A 17532-nucleotide genomic window follows, 5' to 3' on the forward strand; every position below is an offset into this window, starting at 1 on the left:
TCACGAGGACAGACGGGATTTGTAAAGGGCAGGCAATTAAACATCAATGTGAGGCGGCTCTTAAACGTGATAATGATGCCATCGGAGGAGGGAAAGGCGGAGATAGTGGCAGCTATGGACGCGGAGGCCTTTGACCGAGTAGAGTGGGAGTACATCTGGGAAGTGCTGCGTAGGTTTGGGTTCGGGGGAGGGTTTATTAGTTGGGTTAAGCTCCTTTACAGAGCCCCGGTGGCGAGTGTGGTGACGAACCGGCGGAGGTCAGAGTACTTTCGGCTGTACCGAGGGACGAGGCAGGGGTGCCCCCTGTCCCCACTTTTGTTTGCATTGGCGATCGAACCCTTGGCCATGTCATTGAGGGAGTCTAGGAAATGGAGGGTGGTGATCCGAGGGGGAGAAGAGCATCGGGTGTCGCTTTATGCGGATGACCTGTTGCTCTATGTGGCGGATCCACTGGAGGGGATGGTGGAGGTCATGCAGACTCTAAGGGAGTTTGGGGATTTTTCGGGCTATAAGCTCAATGTAGGGAAGAGTGAGCTTTTTGTAGTACAGGCAGGGGACCAAGAAAGGGGGATAGGGGATCTACTGCTGAGGAGGGCGGAGGGGAGCTTTCGGTAACTGGGGATCCAGATAGCCAGGAGTTGGGGGGCCCTACATAAACTGACGAGGTTGGTGGAGCAGATGGAGGACTTCAAAAGATGGGACATGTTACCGCTCTCGCTAGCGGGTAGAGTGCAGTCGGTCATAATGGTGGTCCTTCCGAGGTTTCTTTTTGTGTTTGTGCCTTCCCATCGTGATCACCAAGGCCTTTTTTAAGAGAGTAGGTAGGAGTATTATGGGTTTGTGTGGGTGAACAGGACCCCGAGGGTAAGGAGAGGGTTTCTGGAACGCAGTAGGGACCGAGGAGGGTTGGCGCTGCCGAACCTAGGGAGCTACTACTGGGCAGCAAATGTGGCGATGATCCGCAAGTGGGTGATGGAGGGGGAGGGGGCGGCATGGAAGAGGGTGGAGATGGCGTCCTGTAAAGGAACGAGCCTGGGGGCGTTGGTGACGGCACCACTGCCGCTCTCGCCGTCAAAGTATACTCCGAGCCCAGTGGTGGCGGCAACGCTAAGGATCTGGGGCCAGTGGAGGTGACACAGGGTGAAATGGGAGCTTCGGTGTGGTCCCCGATCAGGGGTAACCACCGGTTTGTCCCGGGGAGGATGGACGGGGGGGGGGGGGGTTTCAGAGCTGGCATCGGGCGGGGATTAGAAGAATGGGGGACCTGTTCATTGATGGGACGTTTGCAAGCCTATGGCACTAGAGGAGAAGTTTGAGATACCCACGGAAAATGCTTTTAGATATATGCAGGTGAGGGCGTTTGTGGGGCGGCAGGTGAGGGAGTTCCCGTTGCTCCCGGCACGGAAATTCAAGACAGGGTGATCTCGGGTGTATGGGTCGAGGAAGGCAAGGTGTCGGCAATATACCAGGAGATGAGAGGAGAAAGCACTGGTAGAGGAGCTGAAGGGTAAATGGGAGGAGGAGCTGGGGGAGGAGATTGAGGAGGGCTTATGGGCTGATGCCCTAGGTAGGGTTAATTACTCCTCCTCGTGTACCAGGCTCAGCCTGATACAATTTAAGGTGGTTCACAGAGCGCACTTGACGGGGGTGAGGTTGAGTAGGTTCTTTGGGGAAGAGGACAGATGTGGAAGATGCTCAGGGAATCCGGCGAACCATGTCCATATGTTTTGGGCATGCCCGGCACTGGAGGGGTTCTGGAGAGGAGTGGCGGGAGCAATATCTCAGGTGGTGAAAGTCCGGGTCAAGCCAAGCTGGGGGCTAGCAATATTTGGAGTAGTGGACGAGCTGGGAGTGCAGGTGGCGAAAGAGGCCGGTATTCTGGCCTTTGCGTCCCTAGTAGCCCGGCGAAGGATCTTGCTAATGTGGAAGGAGGCAAAGCCCCCCCAGCGTGGAGGCCTGGATAAACGACATGGCTGGGTTCATTAAGCTGGAGAGGATAAAGTTTGCCTTGAGAGGGTCTGCGCAGGGGTTCTACAGGCGGTGGCAACCGTTCCTAGACTATCTCGTGGAGCATTAGAGGAAGGCCGTCAGCAGCAGCAGCAACCCGGGGGGTGACGTCCTGTGAGAGGGGGGGGGCTTGCCTGGGGGGTGGTTGAGCAAGAGAACACATGAAGGATTTGGGAAACTGGCACGTACGGGAGAGAGCCAGTGTACAAAGCTATGTAACATATCGTTTTACCATGTATATATCTTGCTATGTGCGATTTCTTGCTATTTTGTTACGAGGGGGGGGGGGGGGGGTTATTGTTTGTAAGGGTGAAAAATTGTGTTTAAAAACTTTAATATATTTTTTTAAAAAATTGTTGCTTGGTGAAATGACAATCATAACCTCTTTGAATAAGTGCAGGTGTCAAACACACCTATTTAAAGCAAAAATAGGATAGGATCTCCTCCATGGAAAAATACTTGGGTAAAATTATACCGTACATGCTATTATTAAAATGTATGCAAATTCATACAACTTCTAAGTACAACACAGACCCACACAAAGTTTTCACTGAGATATAACTGGAGTAAACAGTGAACATATCCAAATATTGAATTGAAGTTATTTTCTTTAAAAGGCAATAACCACTTTACAAATAATTTTTCACCAAGTCTTGCTTTCTTCAGTATGCAGAGAAGAGCGTTAAAGATTTATTTAATACATACATTTATTTTTAAACTTATTGGGTCCCATAAATGACTGAATACACAAAGTAAGATCCAGGATTGTTTTGGTACAAATACAACATTCTACATGACAAGTTTTTAATTAACTCATTCTCTGGATATTAACAATGATGCCATACACAACATCCGTTATCCAATCTCTCAGAAAGACTCCACATGGTTGTGTTGCAGAGATGGAGAGGGTAAAAGTAGGAATGAAATCAAATAGTATGACTGCAGTAAATTTGTCAACAGCTCAAGAGCTTTAATTTTCTTATCTCAAGATTAATTGTAATACCAATTCAAAGAAAGCAGACAGAAGTTCAAAATGTCTTGTAAAGTGAGCACTTATTTCATGTAATTTGAGGATGGAAGAAGACTGCATAGATGGTCAGGATTTCAAATGAATAGTAATGCCAGTATTAGTGCCACTAGCAAATATACATTGTGTGTCAAACACAATTTTTCTTAAAGTACATAAGTATATCTATTTTGGAAACAACAGACCTGTCAACTTTAAGTGTTAGTTCATGCTGAATTTATGGTAGAGCTTTAATTTTAAGCTACATAGAAAACAACCTTTAACCATTTTGTAGCACTTAAAACTCAAACTTGCATAACTGACAAAAATGCACTGTGAATTTGGACAGATTTCAATGAAAATGTCAAATAATAAAAGCGATTTGGAGAGAATAAATTTAGCATTACTTTTTTTTTTTTTTAGGAGAGATTTATGAACACAGATCCTTTCAGAAATAAAACTAGAATCAGAACTGAACTTGCTTGAAGAATGGTACAATTAATTACTCAAGACACTTGTGAAAATGTAAAGTTTGTCATTTATTACACTTTTATTTTAATATAAACCAAACACTCAGTAATTTTTTGCCATTTCTTATGGATGTTTATAGGCTTGTCAAATTTACAATAGACAGGAAAGGTGCTAAAATCTGAATAAGTTGGCCAATATTAGGAATGTTATTTTTCACAACAAAATCTCCGGTTTAATTATGAAATCATAGAATCACCACAGTGCAGATGGAGGCCATTCAGCCCATGAAGTCTGCACCGACCCTCTGAAAGAGCACCCTACCTCAGCCCAATCCCCTACCCTATCCCCGTAACCCCATCTAACCGTTGGACACTGAGGGGCAATTTGGCATGGCCAATCCACCTAACCTGCATATCTTTGGACTGTAGAAGGAAATCGGAGCACCCGGAGGAAACCCACAAAGACACAGGAAGAATGTGCAAACTCCACACAGACAATTACCCCACACAGACAATCACCCAAGGTCAGAATCAAACCCAGGTCCCTGGCATTGTGAGGCAGCAGGGCTAACCACTGTGTCACCCATATTGGAAAGGATCAGTAATGAATAAGCTTGGGTGCAATCACAATTAAATGTATAGTACTGCATGAAGAATATACCTGCAGAGTACTGATAATTTGGATTATCTATATTTAATTAAAAGGTACCATTCACAAAGCTGAGTGATACTGGCAAATATTGCAAAGTTTCAAACTTGTTCGCTATTCTAATCTAATATAGCACCTCATTGATCGTCAGTAGTTTCCAACAAAATTGAATCTCACACCATTCTGCAAGCGCTTGATCTAAAATAGTACATGGCATCAATTTACATTCGAGGATCCTTTTTATTAAGGCATAAACATTCCTGTCACTTCTTGAACTTTTCATGCATTGTTTCTGGGTTTGTACTTTCTGAATGGATCATCTTAACTTAGATTACGCATTTTCGCCACACATTTTAAAATCTGATTGAGACCTACATTTTTTCAATACACAAAAATAAATCTTAAAAGAAAAAGGTCATCTTTTTGATTTATCCAAATTGGTGGTTTTGGGTAAAGTAGCGAGTCTAGGTAAGAGCTGCATTGTAAAAATTTTTGCGATTGTGCCAGAAAATTATTACTGTTGAACAAAGGTCTGAAAATAGAACTAGACATATTCAAACTTAAAAAACATAGCTTTCCAGTGCTACAAAGTACTTTCTGACAGGAGACAGTTTTACAGATCTGTTGTTGGCAAAGATAAATCAATCATTCCAAGAATACTTAACATGCTCAGTATGTCAAAATTCCAAATAGAACATTATACATTTCTCTTTTTATAAGGTTATTTTATATATTAGCATACATCAAAATATTTCATGAAAAAAGCAAGATATTACTGGCATCAAATTACAACCATTTCTAGGCTATTTAATGCCACAGAGTCCCCTGGTAAAATGTAAAGCTGCACAGCTTGCTTTCATCTTGTTACTCAAGAGTGACTATACATTTTACTAACAGGTATAAATCAAGTATCACTGTAGCATTCTTACAGGTCAGGAGTAGCAGCAAATGGCAGGAATACAAACGCAATGGTGACAAAGTGCAATTCTAATATCCATAAAATAAAGTGTTATCAATTAAAGAGCTCTTTCCTTTATTTACAGAGAAACAAGATCAAACTGCACTTCTACAGTAGTATATAGGATGGACACTAGACACTGACATCCAACAATATCACTCAGCTATCAGCAATTCACTATTAATGAAGTCATTAATATGTGACATCCAACAATATCACTCAGCTATCAGCAATTCACTATTAATGAAGTCATTAATATGTGAGGCATTTTCAAATCTATATCCTAACCAAAGTGATATAACCTTTCAATCCAGTTAAAACTAAGAAATATACAAAATAAAAGCTAAAACCTATGTTGGTCTATTTATAATGTCCTAATTGAAAAGCTACACCAATTGAGCAAATAAGATCAACAGAATTCAGATATTTACCTTTTACAATATCTATTTTGGTTACCTAATTGAGAATACAAAAATATATAGCTTTAGAAGTACCTTTTTTTTTTACATCCTATCAAGTAACATGGAGAAATCTGACATGCACATTACTACATTAAATGCAAACGGTGGCAACTTAGGAATTTTAGTACTGGTAGGCAATATACATTTATACAATTGTACAAATAGTTAAAATTTAATTTTGGTTATTTGCCTTCATTTCAAGAGTGTACCACATGCGTGCTTTTTTTTCTTTTTTAATGTAACAATTGCAAGCCACTATATTACACTGAAATGTTAAGACAAAACTACATATAAATTACATTCTTTTGCTATGCATCTACATCTGCAGAAGACAAGAGCCAATAAACTCTCAATATCTGATTTTCTAGAAGCTTAACAATAGAGTAATAGGATCAAAATCTATAAAGTGTACTTGCATCCTCTTTCTCTGGATATTTGGACCCACACAACATATTTCACAGTTCGAGTAAAACCCTAACCCCAACCCTGACTACATTCAATTTTGTATCAGTGTAAGCTGTGCAAAACCTTACTTCACTGGCATTATGCCATATAGTTGCATTTGTCTTTGGTACAAAATAGTGTGCAAATATTCTGAAAAGTACCGAAACCCATGTTTCAATAACCATCGTTATACAATACAGACTCTGTGGCATATATCTACATTGTTGAAATATTCCTATATACATTCATAATGGTTTAAACAGCCAAAGAGTGAAAATAAACAAATACTTTTTTAAATCCATAAAATTTACCCACTGTACATCCATTACACCTTTACTTTCATTTTAAATACAAGGCACAAAGAATATTACTCCTTTCTCAATCTCAAACTCGCGCAATGTCAGGAAAAGGCCATGTAATTTACTATATGAACTATTTAACGCAAACTGATACAAGAATATATAGTATATACAAAAGGGATATATTGTAATGGTATTAATGGAAAAAATCAGCAACAGCTGTGAACGTTAAAAATAACTACAAAAACTTAATTATTTGATTTCTTGATTCAACCACTGCATCCATGTTTCTATGGAAACTTAACATAAGTTTCTACCAACATCTTAGAACACATCAATCCCTAGGTCATTTTACAGGTAAGTGAAATTTACCTCATAGTACCTGAGCACATTCAACCATACTTATCTCAATGAGCTTTCCTTTTATAGAACTCTAATGTCAGCATGAGTTTTCGCTCTTTTTAAAGCAGGTCTAACACAACTAACAAAATGCTACTTGCTATAATGAATCGAACGTTTATCACAGAAATGGCAAACATGTAACTATAGGATGAAGTTGTTTCTGACAGAAGGTGGCACTTTACACTTTTGATGTAGGTACTCGAAGACCTTCAAGACCACCTGTTGGGTCTCCTTCCCCGGTTTTTTCCAACACTTGATTGACAAAGTCAGATGTTTGTCCAGCTACTGTTGTCCCTATCAAAAAGGGAAAAATAAAACATTTTGCTACTTATTAAAAATCAAAAAATTTATGATCTTAACTATTACCTTCATTACTTTTACTACTGCACGTAAATATAGGCCCTTAGAATATGAGACTGGGGAAATAATAATGGGGAACTAGGAAATGGCAGAGGAGTTAAATAGCAATGCTAACCAATATGCCTTGTGCCATCCCAACTATAGGCTCAGTTAGATTAACATGTCATTGGGGAGGCTTCCGGTTGCGGCGATGATCAGCTAAGCCGCACGTTTCGGCGGCTCCAGCTCGAATGGACCTTCGGGCTCTTTTAAGAGCCCCAACGGGGAATTTTTTCGGGACGAAACCCGGTGTGGGGTGAGGCAACAGGGAGTCCCCCCAACGAAAAAGAAAAATATCGGCACCGGCGGCCAGATCGCGAAGAATCCTCGAGGACAGGGGCAGAAAGAAAAAGGAGCAAGATGGCGGCGGAGGGAGCCCAGGCGACATGGGGGCCGGACCAAGACGAATTTTTGAGACAGTGTGTGGAGCTGCTTAAGAAGGAGGTGCTGGCCCCGATGCTACAAGCAATTGAGGGGCTTAAGGAGACACAAAAGACCCAGGAGATGGAGCTCCGCGTGGTGGAGCAGAAGGTGACGGATAAGGAGGACGAGATCCTGGGCCTGGCGGCCAAAACGCAGACGCACGAGGCGCTCCACAAAAAGTGCATTGAAAGGATTGAAGTCCTAGAAAACAGATCACGGAGAAAGAACCTTCGGATCCTGGGTCTCCCCGAGGGAGTGGAAGGAGCGGACGGCAGGGCTTACGTGAGCACGATGCTACGCTCGCTAATGGGAGCTGAGGCCCCTTCGGGCCCCTTGGAAGTGGAAGGGGCCCATCGGGTCCCTGCGAGGAGACCAAAGGCGGGATAACCACCTAGGGCGACGATCGTGCGATTTCATCGCTTCAATGACAGAGAGGTGGTTCTGAGATGGGCCAATAAGGTACGAAGTAGTAGATGGGAGAATGCGGTGGTACGGGTGTACCAGGATTGGAGTGCGGAGGTGGCAAGAAGGAGGGCGAGTTTTAATCGAGCCAAGGAGGTGCTACACAAGGTGAAGTTCGGGATGTTGCAGCCGGCGCGGCTGTGGGTCACGCACCAGGAGAGGCATCACTACTTCGAAACGGCGGAAGAAGCATGGACCTTAATTAAAAACGAGAAACTGGATCAGAACTGAGGGACTGATGTTGATGGGGAAACGACAATGCTGCTGTATATAGAGATGTAAATGGGGGAGGGGGGGACACCGAGAAATGTGGGCGCCGGTGGGGGGGAAGAGACATAGGCGGGGGATGGGGAATGGGAGTGGGGCGGCAGAGGGAGCTGCGCCACAAGGGGCGGGATGGCTCTAGAGAACACGGGGCTTATTGTTCTTGTTCCCGCGCCAGAAAGATGATGGCGGGAAGATAGGCGCAAGGTAGATGGGAGTTCCCCACACGGGGGGGTCAAGGAGAGAGCGGGAGAAGCCGGGGTCAGTTGAAGTCAGCTGACTTTCGGAAGCAATATGGGGGGAGTAATCATGCTAGATGGGGATCTAGCGGGGGGGGGGGGGGGGGGGAAAGAGAGGACAACTGGGTTGCTGCTGCAGAGATCGAAGAGGAACTGGTAAAAGAAAAGGTGGTCGGGGCGGGAATGCGCCGCCTGGGGAACGGGTGGGTGCGCGGAACCGGGATGTGGGACTGGCCTAGAGAGGGTGATGGCTAGTCGACAGGGGAGGGGGGCAGGCAGCCCCCCAGTTCGGCTGATCACGTGGAACGTGAGAGGCCTAAATGGACCGATTAAAAGGGCCCGAGTGTTCGCGCACTTGAAAGGACTGAGGGCAGATGTGGCCATGCTTCAGGAGAAGCACCTGAAGGTGGCGGTCCAAGTTAGGTTAAGGAAAGGATGGGTGGGACAGGTGTTCCACTCAGGGCTGGATGCAAAGAACAGAGGGGTGGCCATACTGGTGGGGAAACGGGTGTCATTCGAAGCTAGGAACATTGTAGCAGACAGCGGAGGCAGATATGTGATGGTGAGTGGCAGACTGCAGGGAATGGAGGTCGTGTTGGTTAACGTATATGCCCCGAATTGGGATGATGCGGGATTTATGAAGCGGATGCTGGGACGTATCCCGGACCTGGAGGTAGGAAACCTGATAATGGGGGGGGGACTTCAACACAGTGTTGGACCCAGGGTTAGATAGATCTAGATCTAGGACTGGAAGAAGGCCGGCAGCGGCCAAGGTGCTTAGGGGGTTTATGGACCAAATGGGGGGAGTGGATCCGTGGCGATTTGTTAGGCCGATGGCCAAAGAGTTCTCCTTCTTCTCCCATGTTCACAAGGTGTACTCCCGGATAGATTTTTTTGTTTTGGGAAGGTCACTGATCTCGAGGGTGGAAGGAACAGAGTACTCAGCCATAGCTGTTTCAGATCATGCCCCACACTGGGTGGACCTGGAACTAGGAGAGGAGAGGGAGCAGCGTTCACTCTGGCGACTAGATGTGGGATTACTGGCGGATGAGGGAGTCTGCGGAAGGGTGCGGGGTTGTATCGAAAGGTACCTGGAGGCCAATGACGACGGGGAGGTCCGAGTGGGAGTAGTATGGGAAGCACTAAAGGCGGTGGTCAGAGGAGAGCTGATCTCCATCAGGGCCCATAAGAGGAAAATAGAGGCCAAGGAAAGGGAAAGACTACTGGGGGAGATTTTGAGGGTAGATAAAGTATATGCGGAGGCCCCGGATGAAGGACTATACAGGGAGAGGCGACGACTCCAGACGGAGTTCGACCTGTTGACCACAGGGAGGGCGGAGGCACAGTGGAGGAAGGCACAGGGGATGAGATATGAATATGGGGAAAAGGCGAGTCGCCTGTTGGCCCATCAGTTGCGAAAGAGGACAGCGGCGAGGGAGATCGGGGGAATTAGGGATGAAATGGGAGCTACGGTGCGGAGAGCAGGGAAGATAAATGAGGTGTTTAAGACCTTTTACGAGAGACTATATAGGTCCCAACCCCCGGAGGGAAAAGAGGAGATGCGGCAGTTTTTGGACCAATTAAGGTTGCCGAGGGTGGAGGAGCAGGAGGTGGAAGGCCTGGGGGCACCAATTGGGGTGGACGAGGTTACCAAGGGGCTGGGGAACATTCAGGCAGGGAAGGCCCCGGGACCAGATGGGTTCCCGGTGGAATTTTATAGAAAATACGTGGACCTGCTGGCCCCGCTGTTGGTGAGGACTTTTAACGAGGCCAGGGAAGGGGGACTCTACCCCCGACAATGTCGGAGGCGACGATATCGCTAATTTTGAAGCGGGATAAAGATCCGCTGCAGTGCGGGTCCTATAGGCCTATCTCACTGCTAAATGTGGACGCCAAGTTGCTAGCAAAGGTGCTGGCAACGAGGATAGAGGATTGTGTCCCGGGGGTGGTGCACGAAGACCAGACAGGGTTCGTAAAGGGGAGACAACTAAATGTCAACGTGCGACGGCTATGAGGGGTGATAATGATACCCCCAGCAGAGGGGGAGGCAGAGATAGTGGCGGCAATGGATGCAGAGAAGGCATTTGATAGGGTGGAGTGGGAGTATCTATGGGAGGTGCTGAGGAGGTTCGGGTTCGGGGACGGGTTTGGCCACAGGTCAGCAAAGGTCGTAGTATTTTCGACTACACAGGGGAACAAGTCAGGGATGCCCGTTGTCCCCATTACTGTTCGCGCTGGCAATTGAACCACTGGCCATAGCGCTTAGAGACTCCAGAAAATGGAGAGGGGTGATTAGAGGGGGAGAGGAACACTGAGTGTCACTCTACGCGGATGACCTACTGCTGTATGTGACGGACCCAGTGGGGGGGGATGACAGAGGTCATGCAGATATTGAGGGAGTTTGGAGATTTCTCCGGATATAGGCTTAACATGGGAAAGAGTGAGCTTTTTGTGATACACCCTGGGGACCAGAGTAGAGGGATAGATGGCCTACCGCTAAGGAGAGTGGAAAGAAACTTCCGATACCTGGGGATTCAGATAGCCAGGAGTTGGGGAACCTTACACAGACTCAATCTGACACGGCTGGTGGAACAAATGGAAGAGGATTTCAAAAGGTGGGACATGCAGCCGCTGTCACTGGCGGGCAGAGTGCAGGCAATTAAGATGATGGTCCTCTCGAGGTTCCTATTTGTGTTCCAATGTCTCCCTATACTGATCACTAAGGCCTTCTTTAAAAAAATAGATAGGAGCATCACGAGTTTCGTGTGGGCAGGGAAGGCCCCGAGGGTAAGGAGGGGGTTCCTACAACGTAGCAGAGACAGAGGGGGACTGGCGTTGCCGAATTTGAGCGACTACTACTGGGCCGCCAACGTGGCGATGATTCGTAAATGGATGATAGAGGGAGAGGGAGCGGCGTGGAAAAGGTTGGAGATGAAGTCCTGCAAAGGGACAAGTTTAAAAGCGCTGGTGACGGCGCCACTACCGCTCTCCCCAAAAAAATTTACCACAAACCCAGTGGTGGCGGCAACATTAAGTATCTGGGGGCAATGGAGGCGACAGAGGGGTGTGCTGGGAGCCTCGGTGTGGTCCCCGATCAGGAACAACCATAGGTTTGCCCCAGGGAAGCTAGACGGAGGATTCCAGAGCTGGCACCGGGTAGGAATCAGGAGAGTGGGAGATTTATTTATAGACGGGACATTTGCGAGCTTGGGAGCGCTTGAGGAAAAGTATGAGCTGCCCCGGGGAAATTTCTTTAGATATATGCAGGTGAGAGCGTTCACAAAACAACTGGTGAGGGAATTTCTGCTGCTCCCGACACAAGGGATCCAGGACAGGGTGCTTTCGGGGGTGTGGGTCGGGGAGGGCAAAGTGTCAGAGATATACCGGGAGATGAGAGAAGAGGGGGAGGAGTTGGTGGGCGAACTGAAGGGAAAATGGAAAGAAGAGCTCGGGGAGGAGATTGAGGAGGGTTTGTGGGCTGATGCCCTAAGCAGGGTAAATTCCTCTTCCTCGTGTGCCAGGCTTAGCCTGATCCAATTTAAGGAGCTGCATAGAGCACACATAACAGGAGCAAGGCTGAGCAGGTTCTTTGGAGTGGAGGACAAGTGTGGGAGGTGCGGGGGAAGCCCGGCGAACCACACACATATGTTTTGGTTGTGTCCAGCACTGGAGGGGTATTGGAGGGGAGTGACCTCGAAGGTGGTGAAGGTCCGGGTCAAGCCAGGCTGGGGGTTAGCTATATTTGGAGTAGCGGATGAGCCGGGAGTGCAGGAGGCGAAAGAGGCCGATGTCGTGGCCTTTGCGTCCCTACTAGCCCAGCATAGGATTTTACTCATGTGGAAGGAAGCGAAACCCCCTGGACTGGAGGCCTGGATAAACGATATGGCGGGGTTCGTAAAACGAGAGCAGATGAAGTTTGCGCTGAGAGGATCGGCTCAAGGGTTCACCAGACGGTGGCAACCGTTCCTCGACTACCTAGCGGAACGTTAGAGGGAAGATAGATCGCCAGCAGCAGCAACCCAGGGGGAGGGGGGGAGGGGGTAAATTGTTTGGGTTTTTGGAGGGGGAGAGGGGGCGGGGGGGAGTATTACTTAGTGTTATTTGGTTAGTTTACCATGTTAGTTAAACAATGTTATATCGCAGCTATCATGTTACCTTTTTTTGTTGTTGTTTGATTTGTAAGGGAAAAAAATTGTGTTTGAAAACTTTAATAAAATATATATTTTTTAAAAACATGTCATTGGGGAAATATTAACAGTCCATTATAACGGATGTAATCACAGAGCCGTTAGAAATGCAGAGTATAATTAAGTAGAGTCAGAATGTTTTCCTGTCATGAAGGAGAAATCATGTCTGACAAATTTATTATTTCTTTGATGTGGTAACGAGCAGGATAGATAAAAGGAAACCAGTAGATGTAATATACTTGGATTTCCAAAAAGTATTTGATAAGAAACTGCACAAAAGGCTACTTAATAAGATAAATGCTCATGGTGTTGGGGGTAGGATTGTCATGTGAGAGTACCTTTAAGAAATGGATGTTTAAGCAATGTACCTTTAAGAAATGGAGCTGATCATATTACTGAAGTGATGACAGAGGGTGGGGGGAGCAGAGTTCACTTCTGCTTTTTTGAGTTTCAGTTTGAGAAGGCAGCTGGGAGTGTCTGTGTGTTTTGCTGAGAGCTGCAGGAAGAAACACAGAGCTGGTCTGTTGATTTCTGAAATCCAAAGATTATAAATATATTGAATGTAACCTGGTGTGTTCTTATTTTTGAAGGTTTGAAGTCTTTTGGATGTTTAAAGGAACAGTTTGAAGGATTATTTAGTGTTGTAGTCTTTTGGGGTTATCTTTGAAGTAATGGGTGTTAAGATATTCAATGTTTGTTTTTAAAAGGTTAACCTGAGTTCATAGAATAAACATTGTTTTGTTTTAAAAACCATTTGTCCATCTCTGCTGTATCACACCTGAAGAGTACGCCGTGTGCTTCCCACACCACAATCTATTCAAAGTTGTGGGTCAGTTGAACTCCATGAAACACTTTGGGGTTCTGTAAACCCGGACCCATAACAGTATATTTTCATGGATAAAGGATTGGCTAAACCGACATAGGGAATAATTTTCTCACCGCTTCGCCCTGGCACCGATCCAGTAACCCCACACAACCTTTTTGGACATTAAGTGCAATTTAGCATGTCCAATCCACCTAGCCTGCACATCTTTGGACAGTGGGAGGAAACTGGAGCACCCGGGGGAAACCCACACAGACACGGAGAGAAAGTGAAAACTCCACGCCGACAGTCACCCGAGGCCGGAATTGAACCTGGGGCCCTGGAATTGTGAGGCAGCAGTGCGAACCGTGCCGTGGTTTAGAACACCGTGGAGTTTAGAAAAATGAGAGCTATAGAATTCTCAGGAGGCTTGACAGGTTAGATGCTGAGAGGTTGTTTCCCTTGTGGGAGAGTCTCGGACCAGAGGGCATAATCTCAGGGTAAGGGATTACCCATTTAAGGCAGAGATGAGGAGGAATCTGTGGAATTCTTTACCACAGATAGCTGTGGAGGCTGGATAGTTAAGATCGAGGCTGACATAGACAAGATTTGTAATCAGCAAAAGAATTAAGGGTTATGGAGTAAAGCGGGAAAGTGGAGTTGAGGATTATCATATCAGATCAGCCATGATCTCACTGAATGGTGGAGCAGACTCAATAGGTCGAATGGTTTATGATTTTATGTGATTTCCCCTTCTTGAAGGTTCTTAAAGGTTCTTAAAGGTAGGTTAGATGGCTTTTGTTTCGGTGCAACATCGTGGGCCGAAGGGCCTCTACTGCGCTGTGTCGTTCTATGTTCTAAATAATGATTTATGTATATTAAGTCTTTGGCACAACAGATAAATATTGTTACACTTAATTTACTGCTGTTTCCATTTAGGTTAATATTTCAGAAATACATATATGGTTCATTTAAAACAAATTTGGTGAATCATTCTAGTAGAGTACCTCATCAAAGTAATTTTGTTTTTATAGTCTTGAGGTAAACTACTGTGAGGAAATTGGGGGTGTTTAAGCAAAGAATGCTCAGTAAATAGAATGTAATTTCTTACCAAGTGTTTCATTGAAGAGATTTTCAAGTTTTTCTAACATGCTGTTGCGTCCTTTTCCACTCTGACTCTGTACTCTATTTACTATTTCCTGTTTTATTGAATTAATCACATAAAGCAGATGATCTGCAACGGACAACATATTATGAAAATTAGAAAATTCCAATGTAGATAAAAAAATAATACAACAAGCCTTAAACATCTGCTGCTCTGTCGTTCATTAATAGATACAGAAAAAGGACTTCCGGTGGCGGCTATGGAGGAGTAAGTCGCACATTTGGTGGCTCCCGCTCTGGTCAATCTTTTGGACCTTTCCCCCATTTTTCTACCGGACTTGAATTGTAAAACGGATGTTAGTGGCGATTGTTTGCTGAATTCTCACTTTGGTGCATGGAGAGAAGGACTAGAAGTGTTCGTAAGGGCAGAAACAAAAAGATAAGAGAAGGCTTGGGCTGTAGCTGCTACAGAAGACAGCATGGCAGAGGTTCAGACCTCTGGCTTGTCGACCCAGCAGTCTATGGAGCAGCTGATGCAAATCATTTAGGAAGGCTTTGCTATGCAGAAACGGGACTGCTTGGACCCGATAAAAGAGTCGTTTGAGCGGTTGGAGCATAGATTGGATGCCCAGGATCGGGCGATCCAGAAGGTGGAGAAGGCGCTGGCTGAGCAGGAGGAACATCAGACTGTGGTGGAGCTGGAGGTGGGGATGCTGAGGGACCAGCAGAAGAAGCTCTTGGAGAAGGTGGAGGACCTGGAAAATAGGTCCCACCGGCAGAACCTAAGAATCGTCGGGCTCCCGGAGGGGTCCGAAGGAACGGACGCTGGGGCATACATCGCAGACATGTTTGTGAAGCTGCTGGGGGATGGGGCATTATCCTGGCCCTTGGAGGTGGCTAGGGCTCACAGAGCACTCGCTAAGAAGCCTCGAATGGGCTCCATGGAGGTTTGGGCAGCTGAGGGTGAAGGAGTTCTCCTTCTACTCACACGTGCATAAAGTGTATTCCCGGATTGATTTCTTTATTTTGAGTAGGGCCTTGCTGGCTGGGGCGGTGGACACGGGGTACTCGGCGATTACACTCTCGGACCATGCTCCGCACTGGGTTGACCTGCAGGTTAGTAATGAAATGAAATGAAAATCGCTTATTGTCACAAGTAGGCTTCAAATGAAGTTACTGTGAAAAGCCCCTAGTCGCCACATTCCGGCGCTTGTTCGGGGAGGCTGTAACGGGAATTGAACCGTGCTGCTGGCCTGCCTTGGTCTGCTTTCAAAGCCAACGATTTAGCCCTGTGCTAAGATAGTAACCAGTACCCGCACTGGAGGTTGGATGTGGGACTTTTGGCGGATGAAGGGGTGTGCGAGTGGCTGAGGAAATGTATTCAGAGATACCTGAGGGCAATGACACGGGGGAAATTTCAGCAGCGGTGGTGTGGGAAGCACTGAAGGCGAGAGCTGATCTCGATCTGGGCCCATAGGGTGAAGGTGGACAGGGCAGAGACGGACCGATTGGTAAAGGAGATACTACAGATTGATAGGTGTGCGGAGACCCCAGAGGCAGGGCTTTTAAGGGAACGGCGGAGGTTACAGGCGGAGTTTAGCTTGCTGACCACAGGGAGGGCGATGGAGCAGCTGAGAAAGGAGAGGGGGCGATCTATGAACATGGAGAGAAGGCCAGCAGAATGCTTGCACAGCAGCTTAGGAAAAGAGTGGCAGCTAGGGAGATAGGGAAAATAAAGGACGGAGATGGGAACCTGGTTGGTGATTCAGTAGGGGTGAATAATGCATTTAGGGATTTCTACAGCAGGCTGTACAGGTCGGAACGCCCTACGGGGCCGGAGGGGATGAGGCACTTAATGGATGGGCTGAATTTCCCAAAGGTGGACGGGGAGTGGGTAGAAGGACTGGGGGCCCAATCGGGCTGGAAGAGTTAGCGGAGAGCTTGAAGGCCATGCAGGCGGGTAAGGCGCCAGGTCCGGATGGGTACCCAGGGGAGTTTTATAAAACGTTCTCAGGGATATTGGGGCCAGTGTTGTTGAGGATGTTCAATGAGGCAAGGGAAAGAGGGGTGTTGCCCCCGACGATGCCACAGGCAACAATTTCGCTGATTCTTAAGCGGGTCACAGGGTTTCGCTCTATGTGGATGACCTGCTTCTGTACGTTTCGGACCCAATAGAGGGGATGGAAGCAATCATGAGGACTCTAGGGGAATTTGGCCGGTTTTCGGTGTATTAAGCTTAATATGGGAAAGAGTGAGATGTTTGTGGTCCAGGCGAGGGGACAGGAGAGGCGACTGGGAGAGCTGCCATTTAGGTTAGTAGAGGGAAGCTTTAGGTACCTAGGTATCCAAGTGGCGCGGGAATGGGACCGGCTGCATAAATTGAATCTGGTGGTCCAAATGAAGGATGGATTTTGGAGATGGGACACGCTTCCGTCGTCTCTGGCTGGGTGGGTGCAAACGGTGAAGATGACGGTCCTCCCGAGATTCCTATTTGTATTTCAGTGTCTCCCCATCTTTATTCCATGGTCCATTTTTAAGTGGGTCAACAGAGTGATCACGGGCTTCGTCTGGGCGGGCAAGACCCCGCGAGCAAGGAAGGTAATGATTGAGCGGAGTCAGGGAGAGGGCGGGCTGACGCTGCCAAATTTTAACAACCATTACTGGGCGGCTAATATAGCCATGATCAGGTAGTGGGTGGTGGGGGAAGGGTCGGCATGGGTGCATAAGGAGGCGGCTTCATGCAAGGGCACCAGTTTGGGGGCGTTGGTAATTGCGCCTCTGCCATCCCCGCCGGCACGGTACTCCACCAGTCCAGTGGTGGTGACAGCCTTGAGAGTTTGGGGCCAGTGGAGGCAGCATGTGGGAGCATTGGTCTGGGCCCCAATCTGTGATAATCACCGGTTTGCCCCGGGGAGAATGGACGGGGGGGGGGGGGTTCCGGTTATGGCGGAGAGCG

General features: G+C 46.9%; 1 protein-coding gene across 4 annotated transcripts in view; it reads right to left on the reverse strand.

Moving 5' to 3' along the window:
- Positions 1-2696: 2696 nt before the first annotated feature.
- crebrf (creb3 regulatory factor) overlaps positions 2697-17532 on the reverse strand; it is a 92667-nt gene continuing 77831 nt past the window's right edge. For 3 of the 4 annotated variants that reach the window (XM_072512089.1, XM_072512087.1, XM_072512088.1), the window contains exons 8-9: positions 14584-14706; positions 2697-6990 (exon numbers count right to left, since the gene is read on the reverse strand). In XM_072512089.1, the coding sequence (XP_072368190.1) occupies positions 6875-6990; positions 14584-14706 (239 nt within the window). In that variant the 3' untranslated portion in view covers positions 2697-6874. Of the gene's footprint in view, positions 6991-14583; positions 14707-17532 lie in introns of those variants that run through there. The other variant, XR_011948315.1, reaches the window with a different exon arrangement.

This window comes from Scyliorhinus torazame, chromosome 7, assembly GCF_047496885.1.
Source record: "Scyliorhinus torazame isolate Kashiwa2021f chromosome 7, sScyTor2.1, whole genome shotgun sequence".
Lineage (NCBI taxonomy): Eukaryota > Metazoa > Chordata > Chondrichthyes > Carcharhiniformes > Scyliorhinidae > Scyliorhinus > Scyliorhinus torazame.